The sequence below is a fragment of the Sceloporus occidentalis genome, unplaced genomic scaffold (assembly GCF_023333645.1).
Source record: "Sceloporus occidentalis isolate IW3139 unplaced genomic scaffold, rSceOcc1.0.p SCAF_8, whole genome shotgun sequence".
Taxonomy (NCBI): domain Eukaryota; kingdom Metazoa; phylum Chordata; class Lepidosauria; order Squamata; family Phrynosomatidae; genus Sceloporus; species Sceloporus occidentalis.
In genome coordinates, this window is record NW_028316988.1 from 661528 (window position 1) to 683350 (window position 21823).

General features: G+C 50.1%; 1 protein-coding gene across 13 annotated transcripts in view; it reads left to right on the forward strand.

The window, feature by feature from the left end:
• The window catches only part of HSPG2 (heparan sulfate proteoglycan 2), an 86998-nt gene that overhangs the window by 36867 nt on the left and 28308 nt on the right, over positions 1 to 21823 (forward strand). For 8 of the 13 annotated variants that reach the window (XM_089537307.1, XM_089537309.1, XM_089537311.1 and 5 more), the window contains 37 exons: positions 221 to 340; positions 861 to 992; positions 1974 to 2118; positions 2204 to 2355; positions 2723 to 2869; positions 3424 to 3587; positions 4264 to 4443; positions 4890 to 5086; positions 5862 to 6009; positions 6207 to 6334; positions 6832 to 6918; positions 7053 to 7111; positions 7478 to 7545; positions 7668 to 7808; positions 7931 to 8113; positions 8325 to 8504; positions 8893 to 9011; positions 9131 to 9242; positions 9581 to 9694; positions 9844 to 10151; positions 11206 to 11255; positions 11418 to 11497; positions 11673 to 11813; positions 11925 to 12116; positions 14750 to 14848; positions 15804 to 15887; positions 16413 to 16505; positions 16707 to 16787; positions 17255 to 17485; positions 17588 to 17701; positions 17967 to 18094; positions 18228 to 18314; positions 18677 to 18735; positions 19347 to 19520; positions 20327 to 20437; positions 20643 to 20743; positions 21458 to 21638. In XM_089537307.1, coding sequence (XP_089393433.1) covers positions 221 to 340; positions 861 to 992; positions 1974 to 2118; positions 2204 to 2355; positions 2723 to 2869; positions 3424 to 3587; positions 4264 to 4443; positions 4890 to 5086; positions 5862 to 6009; positions 6207 to 6334; positions 6832 to 6918; positions 7053 to 7111; positions 7478 to 7545; positions 7668 to 7808; positions 7931 to 8113; positions 8325 to 8504; positions 8893 to 9011; positions 9131 to 9242; positions 9581 to 9694; positions 9844 to 10151; positions 11206 to 11255; positions 11418 to 11497; positions 11673 to 11813; positions 11925 to 12116; positions 14750 to 14848; positions 15804 to 15887; positions 16413 to 16505; positions 16707 to 16787; positions 17255 to 17485; positions 17588 to 17701; positions 17967 to 18094; positions 18228 to 18314; positions 18677 to 18735; positions 19347 to 19520; positions 20327 to 20437; positions 20643 to 20743; positions 21458 to 21638 — 4890 coding nt within the window. The remainder of the gene's footprint in view (positions 1 to 220; positions 341 to 860; positions 993 to 1973; positions 2119 to 2203; positions 2356 to 2722; positions 2870 to 3423; positions 3588 to 4263; positions 4444 to 4889; positions 5087 to 5861; positions 6010 to 6206; positions 6335 to 6831; positions 6919 to 7052; positions 7112 to 7477; positions 7546 to 7667; positions 7809 to 7930; positions 8114 to 8324; positions 8505 to 8892; positions 9012 to 9130; positions 9243 to 9580; positions 9695 to 9843; positions 10152 to 11205; positions 11256 to 11417; positions 11498 to 11672; positions 11814 to 11924; positions 12117 to 14749; positions 14849 to 15803; positions 15888 to 16412; positions 16506 to 16706; positions 16788 to 17254; positions 17486 to 17587; positions 17702 to 17966; positions 18095 to 18227; positions 18315 to 18676; positions 18736 to 19346; positions 19521 to 20326; positions 20438 to 20642; positions 20744 to 21457; positions 21639 to 21823) is intronic. The other 5 variants (XM_089537315.1, XM_089537318.1, XM_089537314.1 and 2 more) reach the window with 3 other exon arrangements.

Here is a 21823-nt window from a genome sequence, read left to right on the forward strand (position 1 = left end):
AAAGTGACATATATTATTATTTTAGGGTAAGAAAGAAATTATTTGCAAGCCGTGGTCCTTCCCTTTGTCTGAACTGAGGCTGCTTTTCTTCCTTGGGGAAAAGGGGAGCCTTGCAGGGAAAAGAAATGAAGGATGCCGCATCCAGGGTTGGTGCTTTTGGGGAGACATTGCTGATTAATTAATTAATTAATTAATTAATTCCTTCTGTTGTTCTCGATAGGGACGCCCAGCCCCTGCGAACCCAACGAGTTCAAGTGCCAAAATGGCCACTGCGCCCTCAAACTCTGGCGCTGCGACGGCGACTACGACTGCATGGATGGCTCTGACGAACTCAATTGCCGTAAGTATTGGGAACGGGTTTTATGTATGTATGAAAATGAATATATATATATATATATATATATATATATATGTATGTATAAAATGTTAAACCAGATAAAACCAATCTCGGCAAGACAAGCAAGCAAAAGCAGGTTCAGGTCTCAACATAACTATTTTAACACAGATTACTTGTGATTTCCTAGCAAACCAACTCATTCATTCCAACAAGGTGACTCCCTGTCACTTCAGCATTTCATTTCCATTTCACTCTTCAATAATATATTTGGTCATTCACCAAACTATTTTTTATCGTCTTCTGGTATTTTCACCTGGATTGCAACCCAGGGCCATGACCACTACTCCTCATTACCTGTTGTTGCAATGTGGCAAAACAAACCAGATGATAATAAGAGTCCTGTAGTGCAGGAGAGCAAAGAGGGAGATGTATAGGATGTGTAAAGCAATGGGGGAAATGCACCAGGACACTATGCACCAAGGAGTTGGTTGTTGCATCTAATGCTGTCCTTTCTTCCTCGCAGCCACAAAGGGTCCTGGGGACACCTGCGGCCCCGGTCAGTTTGTCTGTGTGTCCACCCGCAACTGTATCCCGGCCAGCTATCAGTGCGACGAAGAAGCCGATTGTCCGGATCGCTCCGACGAAATCGGATGCAGTGAGTGGCATGGGGAAATGGCGCGACGTCTGTGTGTGTGCATTTGTGTGTATTTGCGTACATAGCGATCAGACAAACAAAAAAGAATGTGAGAGAAAGAATTTTGGACATGGAGGCTCAAAAAGATATAGCCACCCTTAGTAAGGTGGGCAACCTAAAATGGTTGAGCCGCTACAAACAGACCTTTCAAATAGCCAACTACTTACAATTGCAAATGCCAAAACATCTTGGGGAGGCATTTACTCGAGCGAGATTTCATCAGCTTGATATTATGATAAGATATAGGAAATTTAATGGCATCTCTTATAATTAGCAAACCTGTATTTGTGGAGAGCATGAAACTGAGGATTTATGCAGATGTATCCCAGGTACACATGTATTTCTATACATCTCTGCTGAAATATGCATTTTGATACACAATACATTTTGATATACAAATGCCTCGTATTCATCAGGCAGCGGTATAGAAATGTACTTGCTATTGCTATTGCTAAAACATCAGCCGTATATATATTAGCAATAGCAATATATATATATATATATATATATATATATATATATATATATATTGCAACTAGAGTTTGTATTTGGAGAGCCTGGGATGTGCCAGGGACTGAAATCGGAAAGTTTTGCCGTCAAAATATGTACCCTGCCACAGAGCTGGGTGCCCTTACCAAAAGCATAATATACTGTGAAGTCGAAGACTTTCATGGCCGGCATCCATACTTTTCTGTGGGTTTTTTGGGCTATGTGGCCATGTTCCAGAAGAGTTTATTCCTGACATTTTGTCAGCGTCTGTGGCTGGCATCTTCACCATGGCAGAGAGTTGCAGAGTTGTACCATGCGCCAAGGCAATGCCTGTTCCTTCCTCCTGCTGCCCCTCGGTTTCTTAGGTTTTGCCTTTTGGGATGGGAAGAAAGAGAGGGAAGATTCATTCCTCTTCTTCTCCTTCTGTTCCTCATTCTTCTTCCTCTCTTCCAGTCCCGCCGCAGGTCATCACTCCCCCGGAAGAGTTCGTGCAGGCCTCCCCTGGAGACACAGTGCGCTTCACTTGTGTGGCGGTCGGTGTGCCCATGCCCATCATCACCTGGAGGCTCAATTGGGGACACATACCCAGCAGCCGCAGGTAGGGCAGCCGGACACATGGCCCCATCATCCCCATCTCGCTCTGCGGCCACTTACCCCTCTAACCTCCCTTTGTCCACCTGCAGGGTGTCCATCTCCAGCAAGGACGGCCGAGGGACCCTGGTCATCCAGGACGTCAAGGAGGCTGACCAGGGAGCCTACACCTGCGAGGCCATCAACGCCCGCGGCATGGTCTTTGGCATCCCTGACGGTGTCCTGAGCCTTGCGCCTGGACGAGGTGAGATGGACGGAAATATTTTTATTGATCTTGTATCTGTTTATACATACAACATTTACTGACATTCACAAATGTTACACATAACCTTACACAAGCATTGGCACCATCAGGGATGCCAAAGACCATCCTGTGGTGTGTCAGTGTTTGTGTAAGACTATGTTTAACCTTTGGCATCCCTGATGGTGCGTTGAGCATCACACCTGGCCGAGGTAATCTGGACAAGATAGGAAGATAGGAATATCTTTATTGATCCTATATCTGTATATGCGTATAACATTTACAGACGTTCACAGACCTTCATGAAAACAATGCCTTTGTTTCCCAACTTGCTCTTCTTTACTTTACCCAATTCCTCTTCTCAACCCAGGTCCTTGCCCTGAAGGACACTTCCACATCGAAAGCACCGGTCAGTGCCAGCCTTGTTTCTGCTTTGGGGTCACCAAGTCGTGCCGCAGCACCAGCCGACACCAGAACCAGATCCGCTTGCGTTTCGACACACCGGACGATTTCAAAGGTAAGATGTCTGTGGAAATCAGGGTATGGAGGACTCACGAACCAAAGTCAACATTGTTTTTTTGGTGAACAACGTCTGGGGGTAACTGTGTTGGCCATAGAGCAAATCCAGTCACATTCAGTGATACCTTTATTAGGTTGACCAAAATGCTTACTTACATGTTGCAAGCTTTCGAAGCCACACTGGCTTCTTCTTCATCAGGCAAACAGGAGAAAGAAATGAAATATATTAGTCCCAGTCCTGTATTTTGCTGTTTCTGGTCTTAGTCTGGATGGTAGGGACGCCTATCCGCAGGCTGACCCCTCCACCTTTTTTGGCTGAGCGGTCACTGGGAGATTCTAAAAGCTAAGGAAATGTAATGTCCATTTGCAACTCAAAGAAGATGTTTCCTTGGAATCCAGCATGTCTCCTTCCTTTGTAATTATTTATCTGCTTTATTTCGAGTTGATCAAATGATGAGTAAGAAAGAGAGCCCTCCCCCTGTCTTTAAAAGCTGGAAAAAGGGATTCTGTGATTTTGGGTCTCGATATCCGAACTCCTTCCGTCTTCTGCAGGGGTCAATGTGACGACGCCTTCGCAACCTGGAACGCCTCCGCTTTCCTCGACGCAGCTCCAGATTGATCCAAACTTGCAGGAGTTCCAGCTGGTTGACCTTTCACGCCGCTTCTTGGCGCATGATTCCTTCTGGACACTTCCAGGGCAGTTTTTGGGGAACAAGGTGAGCGATGGCTGCTGGAAAAGACAAGGGGTTCATAGGGAGAAACCAAGTCTCCATGGAGTGGCCATGACCAGCTTGGGCCATTGCCTTTCTGGATCAGACCCCCATCTCTCCCCATCCCCAAAGACCCACTTTGCTTTCCTACCAGGAATGGGATTTTGGGAACCATCTGACATTTCATTCTACTTAATATTGTTATGGATGCCTATCTTCTGCCAAAATGTTGGCTTAACTGTTGGACTATGACTCTGGAGTCCAAGTACATAGAGAGACCATTGAGACTCACTGAAAGATAGAAATGGGCAGCATGAGCTTTCCTAGACTTAAGTCTCCATCCTCAGATGCATTTTGATGCAATAATAATCATAATAATATGTAGAGAAATCTTGTAGCACCTTTGAGACTAACTGAAAGAAAGAAATTGGCAGCATGACCTTTCCTAGACTAAAGTTTACTTCCTCAGATGCATTTGATGGAGTGAAAACCAAGGACAGACATATATATGCATCCTCCAGCATTTCGGGGGAAGGTGGTGCATCTCCACAAAACTGTCTATGCCTTTGATTTAAAATAATGTATGATTCCACTGTTATGATTTGCATGGTCACCCTGTTACTATTTAGGAATCTTAAGGTTTGCAAGCTGGTATCTCTTTTCTCTTCTTCTTCGGTTGCAGGTGGACTCCTACGGCGGCTACCTCCAGTTCAAGGTGCGCTATGGCTTGGCACGCGGCCTGTCCGACGCAGTCCAGAGGCCCAGCGTCGTCATTGTGGGGAATGGGCAGAAGCTGACTTACCGGGCACAAGTGCCCACCCAGCCCTCTGTGGTCAACCAGCGCCAGGTCCAGTTCACCAAGGTCAGTGAGGCTGAGGCCGCTGCGCACATATGTGCGCATGTTGCAACAAAAGTTGCATTGGCGAAGAAATGCAACAGCAGAGAATGGCATTTATAAACTGATGTGTTCTGGCTTTTCTTTTAAAATGACTATTTGACAGTAACTGGAACACATCCATAAAAGGCAGCTTGCCATATAAAAGAAACAGGTCCCATTTAAAAAACACACACAGTCACAATAATTATACTGTTTGAAATGCTTTTTGAGATGCCAATGGGAACAGTTTTAAGCTATTGGACTAATAACAAGTCCTAAGGTTGTTGTTGTTGGTTTATTTTTTAACCTAAAAGGAATGAAAAGTATTGAGCAACATTGAAATACAGCCAGAACTCCTTTTAAGGGGGCTCCCTGTTGCTCCTTTTGCAGCAGCGTCTTCTCCATGTCCTTCTGGTCTCCCCTTTTTCCAGGAGAATTGGGAGACGGAGTCTGGGTCCCCCGTGAGCCGCGAAGAGCTGCTGGTCACTTTGCAAAACCTGGAGGCCATCATGATCCAGACGGTCTACGACAACCGCATGGCCAGCGTGGGGCTGAGCGACATTGTCATGGACACCACTGCCACCGAGGTCACCGGCCTGGGAGTGGCCCAAGGGGTCGAGGAGTGCAGGTGAGGATAGCCGGCGGTCATTTGCGGAGTGGCCAGGGCCTCTGGACGGTCTTTAGGAAAGCTCTTGGAGGAAGAGGTCAGCTCTTGATGGTGCTTTGTGTCAAAGCTTGGAGAAGCTACTTCCTTTGGATCTCAGCTCATCCCAAGTTGTGCTCCAGAGGAAAAAGTAACTTTTCTTCTATGTGGCAGTGCTGGGGCATGGAAACCCCATTACCAAGTGGCCTTAAGTTTGAGAAAAGCTGGGCAAAACCTCCTCCGAATAAATCTTGGAGAGCCAGCCTGGTTTAGCGGTCTGAGTATAAAGAGTTTATCACACCAGGCTAATGTCAGTATTAAAGAGAGATTAAAGTGCATTTAAAGCATCCCGCAAGTAATCGCGCGGATGATTATCACACATTGTTGCACAAATAAAGTGGTGTCGGAACTGCATTGTCGATGAAATCCTGAAACTAAAAAGATGTGCATGAATGCTTCTTTGTGACCACTTTAACGGCAGGTTTTGTGCAATGTTCGGAATCGTTTTGCATAAACGATTTCCTGGGAATTTCTGATCTCCTTTGTGTGATAAACTCCTAAGACTAGGACTCTTGGAAACTAGGGTTTGAATTCTTGCTCAGCCCTGGAAACTCACACTTTAGTGCGCTTGGGCAACTCAGACTATCTCATCCTCAGAGGATGGACTTGGTAGCCAACCCTCCTGAAGAAATCTTGCCAAGAAGGCCACCCTAAGACATGCCACAACAACAACTATTTTAAACCAAGTTACAATTGGCAGGTGTCCCGTCGGCTACTCTGGCCTTTCATGCGAGAGCTGTGCCCCTCAATTCAAACGCGTGCCCGGCGGTCCGTACTTGGGCACCTGCTCCGGCTGCAGCTGCCATGGGCACTCCAGCTCCTGCGACCCGTTTTCCGGATACTGTCTGGTAAGATGTGCAAAAATGGGTGGGGAGGGATGTGGGAGGACATGGGGAGGGTCCCCAGGACTTTGGGGGCAGAGCTTGGACTCAGCATGTTAAGAAATAACACAGGTAGTATATTGTAAAGAGCACATTGGGAAGAAGTGGGTAGACCACTGTTCCTCACCCATCTTTTCGGTTCCTCTCCTTCCATCCCTTTCCAGAACTGCCAACACAACACCGAGGGACCCCAGTGCGACAAATGCAAGCCAGGTTTCTTTGGGGACGCCACCAAAGGGACCCCCACATCATGCCTCCCTTGCCCCTGTCCTTACACAGAGCCCCCTCGCAGGTGAGTGACCTGGATATCGGGGGGAGCCTTTGGTATTTGTATGGGGACAGTTGTTTCGACCCCTCTGTTGCTGTGCCATGGGTCAGATGCTGCCAACCTTAGTGCATGGAGAAGTTACTTTTCCCCCCTGGTAGTTGGCACCCCCTGAGAAGTACTGTATATACTCATGTGTAAGTCTAGAAATTTAGGTCATAAAAGTGACCCCAAAAACCTGAGTCGACTTATCTGTGAGTCAATGTAAGCACTGCCTCTGCTTTAAGGGGCTATAGTTGCCGGAGAACATGTGACAATTAAGTGATGATTTGAACCTAGGTCCCCCCCCCCCCCCAACTATCCATAGTTGAGCAGCCACTGCTTATAAGAACCTGCCCCTTGCCTTGAGCTTGGCCCCCGTAGCCGAAAAAATGCCACAGAGCTTGCTTTCCCCACAACTTGTGGGGTGCGCAATGTGCATGCAGATCGTGACTGAGCAAACGCTGAGGCTCTCTTGCTTCCAGGTTTTCCAGCACCTGCTTCCTGGACACAGATGGACAAGCGACTTGCGATGCCTGTGCGCCGGGATACACGGGACGCCGATGTGAGAGGTAAGTTGGCAACCCTCTGTATCCTGGGCTTTTAAGACAACTCTCTAAGGACAAATTTCCAAATCTCCCTATATTCCTGACTGGCCCCTAACTGGTTCTAACTTAGTGTCTTGTTCCTTATGGCCCCTTTCCAGATGCGCTCCTGGCTACGAAGGCAACCCCATACAGCCTGGTGGCAAGTGCATGCCAACTGGTGAGTAAAACCATTGACGACACATCAGCCATTCTGGAAAAAAACATGGTCCTGCTCCAGAGTCACTTCCTTGGAGGCCAAATCAGGCAGATTCGAGCCTTTGCAATCCCCTTTGGGTTTTTTATTTATTTTTAAATAATTTTTATTAAACATTTCAAAACACGGCATAATCCAAGACGTCAATGCTTCTTTGGGTCTTGTGCAGGAACATGGAGCATGCCACCATCTTGTGATTATGTGTCTCAGCTGTTCTCCTTCCCAGTCCAAAATTTGACCCAGATCTCTCTCCTCCAGATACTGCATTGGTTGTTTTACACAAGTTTTACCCCAAAACCGTCTCCCAACTATCTCTTCTTCCTAACTTAGGGCAACAGATTGTCCGATGCGACGAGCGAGGCAGCAGTGAAGCTTCAGATGGCGCATGTCGGTGCAAGGTGATCTAAACAAGCACTTGGAAGCCCCAGAAAAGTTCCCATTAATTTAATCTATATTATTTCATTTTGCATCCGCCTTGCCCCCCTTCTGACGTATCCTCTTTGCCTTTCCTTCCCACCAGCCCAATGTCATGGGACGACTCTGTGACGAATGCGCAACGGGGTCCTTCCACCTCAGCCGCAGAAACCCAGATGGCTGCCTCCGCTGCTTCTGCATGGGCGTCTCGCGCCAGTGCGCCAGCTCTTCGTGGAACAGAGACCAGGTCCGTATTCTATTCACTTGTGTGATTCACTCTCATCCCTCCATGTTTGCAGCTTTGACTTTTGCAAATTTTGTTATTCACGGATTTTATTAATATGATAACCGCCTTTTCTTTGGTCCCAGGTGCGAATGGCATACGAAGATGCCGAGAGGGCCCAGTTCGGCCTCTCCAACGCCGCTGGCACCCGGACGTCCAGCGAGGGCATCCGCTTCACGGGGCCGTCTGAGTTCGCTTTCTCCTCCTTCCACACGTTGCCAAGGGATGTCTACTTCTGGGTGCTTCCGGAGCGTTTCAGGGGAGATAAGGTGATGCCCTCAACTGTCTTGTGGTCATAATGTAAAATCTCTTCAACAGAGAAATACAAAAGCATCCCCATTGACAGATGGCCATCCAGCCTCTGTTTAAAGATTAGAATAGCCCAGCCTTGGATAAAATCTGGAAACACGCAAAGCCTGGCCTCCAGGTGTTTGCAAAGGGATACCTCTGACAACCATCCACCTCTGTGTCCTTTTCCAGGTGACCTCCTACGGCGGAGAGCTGCGCTACACCGTCACCCACGACGTCTTCCCTGGCGCCCCTCTGCTGCGCAACCAGCCTGACGTTTTGCTGCAAGGGAATGGCATTTTCCTGGAACACAGAGTTGAAACGGTCCCTTTGCCTGGGGTGCCCACCGCCTTCGCAGTGCCTTTCCGGGAGGTGAGTCTGCTCACAGAGTTTGGAAAAGCCCCTTGAAAGAAGTCCTTTTCCATATCTTCTCTAGCTTCTTTTCTAGATGACTTTGATTCGTATTTCATCTCACATTTCAGCCACATTGATTTACAGTAGCTTTCCAGGCATTTAGGAGCCTGATCTTCAGATACTGGACTTGAATCCAGGACTGTTTGGGCGTAAAGCGGAGCCTCTGCCCACTGGGTTGCAGTCTTTACCGTTAAGACAGAAATAAGTTTCCAGTCCTCATGGTTTTGAATCAAAGGCTGAGCTAAATACAAATAAGGGAAGATATCTTAAATCAACGCTGGGCAAAGTGTCCCCTGCAAGCTGCTTGCGGACTCCAGTCCTCCACTTTCGCTGTTCTCCCTTTCAGCAATCCTGGCGCCGCGCGGATGGACAGAACGCCACCCGCGAACACCTCTTGATGGCTTTGGCCGACATCGACCTTTTCATGATTCGGGCGTCTTACTCTGAGCGGCCGTCAGAGAGCAGGTCAGGAGGGGTGGCGGTCAAGGGGGCAGTGGGAACGAGGCCCAAAGTGGTTTGCATTTGGGGGAAACATCCTTCCTTCGGACTGAGCCACCTTCCCCATTGCCGCCTCACTTTTGCAGGATTTCGGGCATCCACATGGATGTAGCCGTGCCACATTCGACAGGCCGGGACCCAGCCTTGGAAGTGGAGGAGTGCGCATGCCCACCAGGATACCGTGGACCTTCCTGCCAGGTGAGCAGAAACTATTGGGAAGCCTCCCTCTCTGTGCATTACTCCCTCATGGTCAGCCAGTGATCTTCCACAGTCAAGAGAGGACTGGAACCCTGATCACTGGAGTTATAGTTCAGTGCACAAACCACTGGCTCTCACACCTTATCCATGCATGTCTATTTTTGCTGAGCCTCTCTTTCAATCATCTATTTGCTACCACAGACCTCTTTAACACCTTGGAGTTCTTGTCATCTGCATTTGGAAATATGGTTTTGCATGTCTGTGACCAGAAGGTCAATTCACGGAACAGTCCCCTACCCACACCTTGTCTACATTGCTTACCTATTCCTTTTCCTTAGGACTGCGATGTCGGCTATGCGCGCACCACCAGCGGCCTCTATTTGGGCACCTGCGAGCTTTGCAATTGCAGCCGGCATGCGACTGAATGCGACGCGGAGACTGGAGACTGCCAGGTGAGAGAGGCAGCAAGGAAGGGAGGGAAGGAAGGGGCAAGTGCGCCCTTTCTGGGAAAATGGTCTTGCTGCTGCCCTGGACAAGGTAAAGGGTTTCTGTTCTTAACCAGTGATGCTTCCTTCCTCTTCCTCTTCCTCTTTCTCTGCAGAATTGCCAACACAACACCGAAGGACCCCGATGTGAACTCTGCCAGCAGGGCTTCTATGGCGATGCCCGCCGCGGGACCCCCGGGGACTGCCAACCGTGCCCCTGCCATGGACCCTACTCCGCCAGCCAGTCGGTGCCTCTCACCACCCCCTTCCCCATCTTTGATATTCTATGGGGCGGCTTTGGGCAAGCGGCTAACCCACAGCTCTCCTCTGTTCCCAGGGACCTCAGGACCTGCTTTCTGGACACGGACGGGCAGCCCACCTGCGACTCCTGTCCCCCGGGATACGTTGGGCGGCAGTGTGAACGGTAGAGTTATTATTATTGATGTTGTTGTTGTTGTTATTAGGGTAGTCATGGGGGCCACCCCCCCCCAGACCTCATGCCCCTTTTATCTGAATCTTGTTGGATTGCCATTCCAGAGGATCTCCAGACCTTGCAGGATATCAGCTCCCATCATCACCTTTTACTTGTTTGCATGCAAGGGTTAGCTGTGTTGGCCATTTAACAAATGCAAACAGAAATCCATCAGTGATACCTTTATTGGCCAACCGAAATGCACAATGTACTTGTTGCAAGCTTTCAAAGCTCCATGGGCTTCTTCTTCATCAGGCAAGAGGTTACAAACCAAACAGGAGAAGAAAAAACTCAATTGGAGATGTTCTTCAGATGCCTGCCTGTTATTTCAGTCCTTAGTAAAGATATATCCCTTCCTAGGTTTCACTGGGCTCGGAAAGCCTGGTGCTTGGGTACATCTCTGGGGCTTTCCAGGGATGCTACAGCAAATAATACTGTAGCTTGCATTAATAGCATTAATAGACCTTCCACACCAAGGGAGATCATAGTCCTTCTGGGTGCCTCATTTTGAGAAGGATGGAGAAAGTTGGAGCTGGTTTGGAGAAGGACAAGAGGGATGATAAAGAGGGGTGGAGTACAAAACCTAGGACAGGTTGGGAGATCTGGGCATGTTCAGCCGGGTGGAGAGAAGGTGGAGGGGTGGCATGATGACCCTCTTTAAATAATCTCAAGGAATGCCCCAGAGAAGAGCGGGCAGGTTTCATCTCTCTGCCCCAGAAGGTAGGACTAATGGTTTAAGGTATAGGAAGGTATATTTTTTATCAGACATGGGAAGGATCATCTTGACAGTGAAAGCAGCTGGTCAATGGACCCAATTGCCCAAGGAAATGGTGGGGTCTCTTTCTCTGAACCTCTGCCAGGGATGCTCTACCTGGAGACCCTGCAATGACCAGAGAGGATGGACTCGGTGTCCTCTGGGGTCCCCTTCCAACTCTGGGATTCTTTGTGGCTGTGGGGGGCTGGAAGAGAGCTGGCCCCTTAACTTGGTCCTCTTCTCTTGATCCAGGTGTGCTCCAGGGTACGTGGGGAACCCCAGCCGAGGACAGCCTTGTACCGGTGAGTTCCACATTTGGGTGACTAAGGAAGTGAGCAGATCCTGACCATCTCTGGAGTCCATTGAGAAGGACTTCATTGCAGCCATGGGGAAACTCAGGCCTAAGGGGAGGGCTAGTAGTGATATGACCACCTAAGTTCTCTTTCCCATTCTTCTCCCTCCAGTTCCAGGCTCTAGGTGCCGCTGTGACCCCAAAGGCAGCCTGGGCAGCCATTGTGATGCCAGTGGGCAATGCCACTGTAAGGTGAGGAGGGCATAACAGCTGCAAAAGCCTCAGTTCCTGCAGGGAATTTGAACTGCAGGTGGCTCAGAACTCCAGCAGGTAGACTGTGAGACTGAGAAGAATCAGGCTGGCTCTTCTCTGCCTTGCCTCCCTTCGTCTTTCCTTCCATAATCCCATCTCCTGCCCGCTTTCGTAGGCCAACGTGGAGGGTCTCTCCTGCAGCTCCTGCCGCCCGCATCACTTCCACCTGAGCGCGGAGAACCGGGATGGCTGCCTGCCTTGCTTCTGCATGGGGGTCACCCAGCAGTGCACCCATTCCTCCTACCACCGGGACTTGGTGAGTTTCTGTGGCCATCTTTCCATGCCACGCTCGACTTTCCATGCCTCTCCTCTCTCATCACAGTCTCGCCTGAGTCCCTTCTCCTGATTCTCCTTCTCTCCTGTGTAGGTCACCACTCCTTTCTTCCCTGGCAACTTCCAGGGCTTTGCCTTGGTCAACCGGCAACACAGTGCCCGCGTCCAGACAGGCTTCACGGTGGAGATGTCCCCCGAGGGACCGCAGCTCTCCTACGGACGCTTTGGACAGCTGGGCCAAGAGTCTTACTACTGGCAGCTGCCGGAGATTTACCTGGGGGACAAGGTGAGCTGGGACCCCAAAAGTTTGGAGGCTGAAAGGGAAGAAAAACAGAGATGAGACCCACCTGGATGTTTTAGTCCTTGTCTGGACCCTCCAAGCCTCCCAAAAAGGGGTCTGGGTTTTTTGTCTATACCCCTAACTCCAGCCCTCTTCAAAGCATCTTTGGGTGTTTCTTGGGGGAGCGGGTGCGGAAAATCCTCCGCTGTTCAGGTAAGTCTGCAAATGTAATTTTATAGCGTTATAATAGGGTACTGTTTTCCTTTGGGGATTTGCTGAGGGAAGAAAGGAGAGAAAAAGAAGTTGAGAAAGGAGGAAGGGAAGGGATCCTGAAAGAAAGAAAAGGAAAATCATTGACATAGGGGAAAGTAAACAGGCCTTATATAAAGGTAGTATGAAAGAAAGGAAAGGAGAAAAGAAAAATTGAAAGGAAAGAAAAGTAGAAAGGTAGAAAAGGATTTAGGAAGGAAAGAAAACTGAAAGGAAGGAAAAGGAAAATATAATACAGGAAAGAAGGGAGCCTGGAGAAGGAAGAATAGTCCACAAGCCTTTCCCAAAGTTGCTCTCAGGATGAAGCCAAAGCAGTTAAATTTGTCTCTTCATGATCCTATGACTCTCTTCTTGGTGTTTCCAAACTATCACAAAACAGGTGCCATCTTGTGCCTGGGAAAGCTGAAAAGGTGGTGAAGTCTATATTTGAGAATGGGTGGGCTTCAATTACTCCTCTTTTTCCTTACAAGCGCCTCTCTTTCTCTCTCTCTATCTCCTTCCTTCTCTTCTGCCTGGGCTCTTGGGCAGAGGGAGACCTATTTTGCCCGGATGCGTCGTGCCCACAAGGTATGCAGGCAAGGCGCCCATAGTGGAGTGTGGCATGGAGGGGGAAACTCATGGTGGCCTGTAATGGAGCATGGCATGATGTGCCCTTCTGCTTATGGACGCTGCCATGCTTCTGAAAGTGGGGCGAGTGAGCAGGTGGGGATGCCAACCAGCCTCCCTTTGGCACTTACGTCCCATAGCCCTTGCACATGTCCCTTGTCCCTTGGCATATGCTCAGGACCGGATTAAGTTCTCTGCAGAAAAAGGGATGCCTGGTTGAGTTGGATGGAGTGTGTGACCTGCAGGATTGTGTTCTTGTTGTTTGTTGTATGTTGCTCAGTTGACATGACTATTTGGGAAACTGGTTGGAGGAAGCCACCATAGGTGTTCACAACTTGTGGCTTTGGACACCAGTGAGAGAACTGGTTAGTGTGGAATGGGGGACGTATGGCTCCCCAGTTTTCCCAATGCATGTGCCTGTTCCCTCATAGTGATCTGCAACTTAACTCCCCCCCCCCAACTGATTTTGAATTCGTTGCCTGCGTTGCATTTTATCCGTTCCCTCTTTGCGCCTTACAATCTACGTGTCGGGTTTTGGGGGTCCCCCTTCTGTTCTTCCTTGCCCTCCCTTGGATTAGAGGCTATGCGCTGGGGCAAGGAGGGATGTGGGGTGGGGAGGAAGAGGAGGGCAGTCAGCGCTTCCAAGCGTTGCCATGCTCCCGCCATCCGCCCACCCGGGTTGTGTCCCATCCTGGCAGAATTCAACTTCGCTCACAGAAGAGCAGCTGAGGAAAGATGTGGCGGCCGGCTGGATCCCCAGCTCCATGCACGGCCGAAGTAGGGCCCGGCGTGCCACGCAGGTAGGGGCTAGAGAGCGGCTCCGTGGGGTTTGGGCAGAGAAACCAGAGCCATGAGCCTTGGAGGGAGTGGGACGTATCGGACAGATCCACCCAGCCATTTCAGATTCAGTTTTCCATGGCTTCCCAGCCATCTGAGGCAGGATGGCTGGGGGCCTTTGGTTACTGACCAAAGTTGTCCCCTGACTTTTCTCCTCTGTGGGGTTTTCCCTATGCTTCAACTCCCCAAGTGCTGGCCTTCCTCCATCTTCTTCTCTCACTCCTCTCTCCTCTGTCCCTCTTGCCTTTGGCTTCTCTCCGTCTCTGCTTCTCCTTCAGGACCAGGATGCCCAGATGAGACGGGACGCTGAGATCTGGGAGATGCTCTCCAGCTTTACCAAAAAGTGGGCAACGGCCCCTTCTGGCCTGGCTGCTTCTGCCCCCAAGGATGGTGGCAGCACCCCCAAGCCCCCTCCCCTCACAAGAGCCCAGGCCCCCTTTGCTCCCCACGGCCCACCTCTCTCCTCCTCCGCTAGAGCCGCTCAGCTCCCTCCTTCCCTCTCCGCTGCTCCTGGCTTGTTGCGCTATCAGGTACGTAGCTGAACCTTCCTTCCTTCCTTCCTTCCTTCCTTCCTTCCTTCCTTCCTTCCTTCCCAACCTTTTCCATGTTTCCTCCTCCCTTCCTTCCACAATCTGCTCCCTCCTTCCTTCCCTCCCAACCTCTTCCACTTTTCCTCTTCCCTTCCACAATCTCTTTCTTCCTTCCTTCCTTCCTTCCTTCCTTCCTTCCTTCCTTCCTTCCTTCCCAACCTCTTCCACGTCTCCTTCCTTCCTTCCTTCCTTCCTTCCTTCCTTCCTTCCTTCCTTCTCAACCTCTTCCACATTTCCTCCTCCCTTCCTTCCTTCCACAACCTTCACCTCCTCTCTCTGTTTCCCTCCTTTCCACTGTATGACGGATTTTCTCCTGCATCTTCTCTCTGCCTGAAGACCCAAGGAGAAAGGCCTCTCTCTGGACGGGTCCAGGACTCCTCCATCAACCTGGTTGCTTCCTCCCAACCCTCCCTCGGGGCATCTGAGGCCAGCAAGGTACCCATGCGCAGGAGGCAAAGGTGGCATCTTGCATGCAGCCAGGGCGGTGGGCATGCACAGGTGTCTGCATGTGTTGAGAATAGGTGTCCTTGGGTGCTGGGGTTCTGCCATGTGGATGGCAAACCCACCATTGTCAGGAATAGACTGAGGGGCAGGAATGTCTTTGTGGCAGAATGGTATTGCTCTGAGATCCGTGGTGAAGTGTTTACAAAAAGCTCTCTGTGCTAATGTTTCTTTCACTCAGCTTGGAGGTGCGATATGTGAAACTTGTTTGCTCTGCAGTGATGTTGTGGTTGTGGTTGTTTTCACATTTCTTTGAAACTGCATCTCTGAAAGGAAGCGTATTGCAGATTCTCTGCTGTTCCCCTCACATAGAGATGGATGATAGGCATCCCAAGTCCATTTGGGATGTCTCTGAAACCACTGATGGGGCACAACAGCCACACTTCTTGGCATTTTGGGGACACAATCTGGTGGTAAAGAGGGCAATGCCACTCTCTTGCCTCTTTGATACCGAGTGGTGGCTTTGTCTTCCGCTATAAAAGGCCACCAAGGAGGGAAAGGGGTCCCTTCCTTTACTCATTCCATCTCCCCTAAAGCTGTTTTGGTAACCCCTTTCTTTACATGTGTTGCAATGGCTTTCCTTGGAAGGGCTGGTTAAATGGCTGCCTGGCAGTTGATGCATGTTTGGTTCAATAGAGGGCAATGTTTGGGGAAATCCCTTTTTTCAGATGACTTCCAAACTCTGGAGAGTCAGTCCATCAGACATGTCTTGGATGTGCCACCCTCTAGCTTGGTTTGTGCTTCAGAGGCATTGGTTTACCTACCTCTTCCTTTGGCGCCCACCTGGGTACTAATGGTTTCCTATCTGCCGGCTTTATGGTGACATTACCGTCCGTGTTTGACGCCGTCTTCCGACTCGAGTGTCCCATCTCCTTCTTGCCTCTTTCAGCGCTGGCTTCTCTACAAGGGTTTCTCTCTCCTTCCCGAAGTTACTTTCTACTGGGAGCTGCCCAAGGCCTTCCTGGGAGATAAGGTAACCTTTTCTTGGGGTCTTCATGGAGCAGCCAAGAGGGATTGCAGGTCCCAGCAGGAGCTATTCTTAGGGCCTTGGGGGAAAGTGGTAGTTCTTGTCCAAAAAACAAAGTTCTCCAACTTAACCTACATCACTGAGTGGCTGCGATAATAAGATCGCCAGGGAAGAGAAAATATATGCTCACAAGTTCATTGTAAGAGGGGCAGGATAAAGATTTATCAGATCAATAGGATTTATTGAGATGCGCAAATCAATAGGACTTAAGCTATGCATCTTAATAATTCCTATTGATTTGATGCATGGAGATCAGTGAGAGCCTACCTTGCAGGGTTGGGATGAGGATCAAAGTGGAAGGGAAGAGCTTATGGGGGGAAGGAAAGGACAGGATAGAAAGGTACAAAAGAAATGATCAATTTAAGTAAATGAATAAACAGTTTCTCCAATTCTTTGGTGGCAGTCCTGGGGTGCACCCCAAAGCAAAAGGGGGGATACAAGCTGGTCTTTCTCTTCTTGCCTTCTTTATAGGTTGGCTCCTACGGCGGCCGCCTTCGGTATACTCTTTTCTACAACGCTGGCGGAAGAGGCACCCCGTTGCCGGACGCTGATGTGCAGATCACTGTAAGACGGAGGAGCAGCTGGGGTGGCCAGGGAAAAGGGGATAGAGGGGACAAGGATCCCTGGGATTTTAGGAGTGTGGGGTTGGGGACCCTCCTCTTTGTTGAGGTTTGACTGTCAGGATGAATGAATGAAAGAATGAATGATATAATAATAAATGTAATAAATAAAATTGGCTCTGTTTCCTTGTTGTCGTCCATCCAGGGAAACGACATCACCTTGGTGGCTTACCTGTCTGAGCTCAGGCCCCGGGAACGCAAGAGCTTTGAGGTCGTCTACCGGGAGGTAAGACCTGGGACTTTTCTTGAGTTTCACACCTACGTTAAAACTTCATGTCTTCCGCTGCCGCAAACATGGGTTTTCGACAAAGTATACAGCCATTGCCAGCTGGAGGCAGAAGGGCAGAGGGAAGCCCTTCCCTGTTTTAATTTTGGGAAGGGTCTCCAGATACAGGGGAAGCATGCATTTCCAGCATCAGGCAGAGTCAATTGCGTTGGAAGCTGGAGGACATGGGAGCAGAGCCTTATCTGCCATGGCTCCTTGGTTATGAACTGTAAAAAGTCCCTCCAAGGCACTAAGCCCAAATTTGGGAGATGTAGAGTTCAGCGAGCATTGTGTAGTGCTTTGAGTGTTGGACTAGGAGCCAGGGAAACCAGGGTCCGAATCTCTGCTTAGCCATAGAAATCCATGTGGGATGTGCCACCAACGCTTGCAATTCTCTCTTTGCAATCTTCCACTTCTCTCCCCTGCAGCAATTCTGGAAGCGGCCGGACGGTCAGCCAGCCACCCGGGAACACCTGATGATGGCTCTGGCCGACCTGGACGAGATCCTCATCCGGGCCACTTACTCCACGGACATGCTCTCAGCGGGCATCACCGGCATCAGCATGGAGACAGCCGTGCCCACCTACACCAGCCTGCCAAGGGCTCTGGAGGTGGAAGAGTGCCGCTGCCCACCTGGGTATCAAGGGCTTTCCTGCCAGGTGAGCCAAGCTGACCAGGGCCAGACTGGGCTTGTGGGGGGCTAAAGGTGAAACAGATAAGGCTAAACCTTCTCCCCATCTTTCCCTCTTTGTCTGCTACAGGACTGCGCCGCCGGTTATACCCGCACTGGGGGCGGCCTCTACTTGGGCAACTGTGCGCTGTGTGAATGCAATGGGCACTCCGACTCCTGCCACCCAGAGACCGGGGCCTGTTCGGTGAGCAAATCAACCCTAGAACATGGCCCTCAAAAACTACCTGCAAAGTTACTGCTTTTTTCTTCAGACCTGCCCTGTAAATTTAAGCAATAAGACAGAAGGAATCATGCAGTTCTTGAGTTTGAAGGCACCCCAAGGGCACCCTCTTCTAACCCTCTGCCATGCAGGAATCCACCACCAAATAACCCTGTCCAACCTCTGTTGGAAAGGTTCCACCAGTATCCTTCCCTGAAATAACCCATGTCTTGTCCTTTTCCTTCCCTAGAACTGCTTGCACCATGCTGCCGGTGAATTCTGCGAACAGTGCGCCCCTGGCTTCTATGGCGATGCCACGGCCGGCACCCCTGAGGACTGCCAGCCCTGCGCCTGCCCACTGCCCAATCCTGAGAACCAGTAAGTCCAGGGCTCTCCATGGGGGCTGCAGAGGGAAAAAAACTGAAGGGATTTGGAGCAGCCCAACGTTAGGGCGGGCCGAGCTCTTGTTTTGGGCATGGACTCAGTGAAGGCGTTGCGTTCTTCCTCCCAGATTCTCCCGGACGTGCGAGAGCCTTGAAGGCGGAGGGTACCGCTGCACTGCCTGTGACCCGGGCTACACAGGGCAATACTGCGAACAGTGAGTGTTGCCATTGCTTGGAAACACAGAGCTCTGTGGTGAAACACTGGCATCGCCATGTCTCCATCCGTAAAGGTTCCAGTTCACAAAATTTCAACTCCCCAGAGCACTAATCCAACCGGTCATGGGTTCACCCTCTGTGCCATTGGCATCATTTTCCCTAGCTCTAAAGCTAGGGAAAGTTGCTTTTGGGGATGATGACTCCAAGAATGCTCCAGCCTGACTGTCTGGGAGTCATGGTCCAAAACCACTAATAGAGAATGGTTAGCTCACCTGTCAGACTCATTGCGGTTGTGGTCACCAGGCTGGTCTGTAGTCCAGCCATGTGGATCCTCAACCGATGTTTCTTCCTTCTTTCTTAGGTGTGCTGCAGGTTATGTGGGTAACCCCAACATCCGAGGACAGAAGTGTGTGCCTCTGGGTAAGTGAGACCCATGCAGCAAGGCATGCGTGTGCAGATGCATTGTACATGTTGGGTCCTGAACAGAACATGGTTGCCCCATGAAATAATAGATCTCTGCTGGATCTGCTCAGCTGTGTTTCTAGTATGGGATCTTGTTTTGCACATTAGACCACCAGTTGTGTCTGGGAAGCCCCTGAGAAGGGTATGGGGGCAATAGCACCCTCTTGCCCTCCCTGGTTGTGTTCCTCAGTTCAGTGTCTGATCCTGTGTAGTAACGGCCCAGTGATGCCCCTAACCTCTATGGATTTTTCTAAGTCCCTGGAAAAGCCAACCCAAGTTGGGAGCCATTAATTGGCTGCCAATTAATTTCTGGGGAAAATATAAAGTGTTGGTTGTTACCATTACTGTTGTGTACCTTCGGATTGTTTCTGACTAAGGCAACACTGTCATGGAATTTTCTTAGCAAGACATTTTCAGAGGAAGTTTGCCATCACCGCCGAACCTTTCACAGCCAGCAGAAATGGTGGCTGGGGGATTCTGTAGTCCAAAACAAGATCATATTTCCAACTTCTGGCATTCTTAGCCTCCTTGGTACTGACCTTCTTTCCTCTTCCTCGTCTTCCTCTCAGGCCATCCGGACCAGCCACCCCTCATTGTGCAAGTTCACCCACCACGTTCGGCCGTCTCTGAAGGCAGTGCAGTGACCCTCCGCTGCCACGTTAGTGGGGCACCTCCCCATTATTTCTACTGGTCCCGGGAAGATGGGCGCCCAGTGCCAAGCACTGCCCAGCGGAGGCAGCAAGGTCAGGTCCTATGGTTGGCTCATTAGAAGCACTTGCTGACCTACGTTCAGTTGCCACAAGGATCACCAGCTAAAACATTTATAGGTATCAGGTTTGGGAAGCAGAGCTGCCGTTCAGAGTAAGGAAGGTCATAGTAGTCCAAAGGGGTGACTCAGTACAGTGGTACCCCGGGATACGAATGCGCCGCCTTACGAAATTCCCGGGTTACGAAAAAAAATTATTTAAAAAAACTGTTCCGCGTTACGAAAGTTTTTTCGGGTTACGAAAAAACTTTTGGTGCTTTTCGGCGCGATTTCACACCAAATCGCGGCTTTTCCCCATTAGCGCCTATGGCAATTCGGCTTGCGAAAGTCTTCCGGGTTACGAAAAGGGCAGCGGAACGAATTAATTTCGTAACCCAGGGGACCACTGTATAAGGGAGCAGCCTGTAGTTCATGTAGTGACTTAGCAAAGACATTGTAACACAAGAGGGTGCTATCTTGGTCTGGCTTTCCAATAATGCCTTAGACGTCAATACGAAGCAAAGTCAGGTTAATGAAAGTCAGTGCAATTGAAGTCAGTGTTGGGTGAAGTCAACGTCAAGTGAAGTCAAAGTCATTTCAGAGCTGTTGCCAAGTCTGTGTCAAGGGAAGTCAAGCCAATAAAGGTCAAAGTCAACTGAAGCCAAAGTTAATACAAAATTAGAGTCAAGGCTGCAGATCCCATTGGGCTTGGCCCCCTAGTACCCCCACTTGCCATTGAGGTACCTGTGGCTCAGCTGTGCTTGTAGGGCTGCTGCTCATGTGTCCCTCCATGCTGCCATCCAGGTGTGGAGCTCTACTTCCCCAGCATCCAGCCCTCCGAAGCCGGCGTCTACGTTTGCACCTGCCGCAACCCACTGTACACCAACACCAGCCGGGCCGAGGTGGTCGTCACAGGTGAGGAATGCCACAAAACATCCCTCGTGGCCAGGAGAACTGGAAGGGCTGCAGAATTTGCAAACGTCTGACTTTTTTAGTTGGGAAGATTGTAACCCGCTGAATTGGCTGGTTGTTCCTTGTTGCTGAGCTATAGAGCCCACTAGAGAGTCACATCTCACATCTCACGTCTCACTCCTCTTTCTCTTTCTCTTTGTGGAGACAGAGTCCCCCAGCAAACCCATCACGGTGACGGTGGAAGAGCAGAAGGTGCAGAGCGTCAGGGCCGGGGGCGATGTGACCTTTGTTTGCACAGCAAAGAGCAAGGTGGGCCTCCCTCCTGCAACCCCAGTCCCAAGAATGGGTCCCTCTTCCAGACAGAAGCCAGGCTTTCCCTTGTTGGTCAAAGGTAGCTCTGCAGTATTGGCCTGGCTTCCATGGGCAAGATCCAGGTTGCTGGAGAAGACTAGAAGCAGGTCTAGGCAATTGCAGCAGCTTTTCTGCCCCTGGCTCATACCTTGGGCTGCACAAATGGCCAGAAATGCCAACAAATAGGGTCTCGTTTTACCCACCCCATATGAAAGGAATGGAAAGACTACTGGCGAGTGTTGAGTCCCATGGCTTTGGAGCCGTTTGTTCTCTGGCCCTGGTTTGCTCCCTTCTGTCTTCTGGCTTGAAATGCCCCAGCGGCAGCTGGCCCTCTGGGATTTCCAAAGCCATTTCCCATCATTGGGTATGTCCCCAACTTTCTTATTTATTTAGATTTAAATCCCCCATTCTCTCAGGCTGAAATGCTTCTCCAAGGAGCTCTGAGTTACAACGCTGAGCTGCAAGTTGACCGGTTGTTTTTGGTCTCATCTTCTGCCCATCCCAGAATGCAAGCCCTGGGGACTTCTCTGAAAGCCATTCTGGCCCTTGGAGAGCTGAAAGAGTACACACTTTGCTTTATAAAGAAGAGTCTCCTTAGTTGTGACTCAAGCCTTTTCTGGAGGGCGAGGTTTCAGAACTAACGTCCATTTATCCTTTTACTCGTCCCTACAGTCTCCTGCGTACACCTTGGTCTGGACGCGGCAGAACAACGGGAAGCTGCCCAGCCGGGCCATGGACTTCAATGGCATCCTGACCATCCGCAACGTCCAGCCAGAGGATGCTGGGATTTACATCTGCACCGGTTCAAATATGTTCGACATGGATGAAGGCGTTGCCACCCTCTACGTCCAAGGTAGGAAAAGCCAGGTTGATGGTGGCATTATTTCAATCTCAGTCTGCTCCACTGCAATGGGCACTGCTTGAGCGCACACATACACACACCCCTGCAGACTCCAAGACACCTTGGTTACACACTTCTCTGGTCACAAATTGGGGTTATAATTTCTATTCACGCTTGCAAGGGGAACGTCAAGGAAA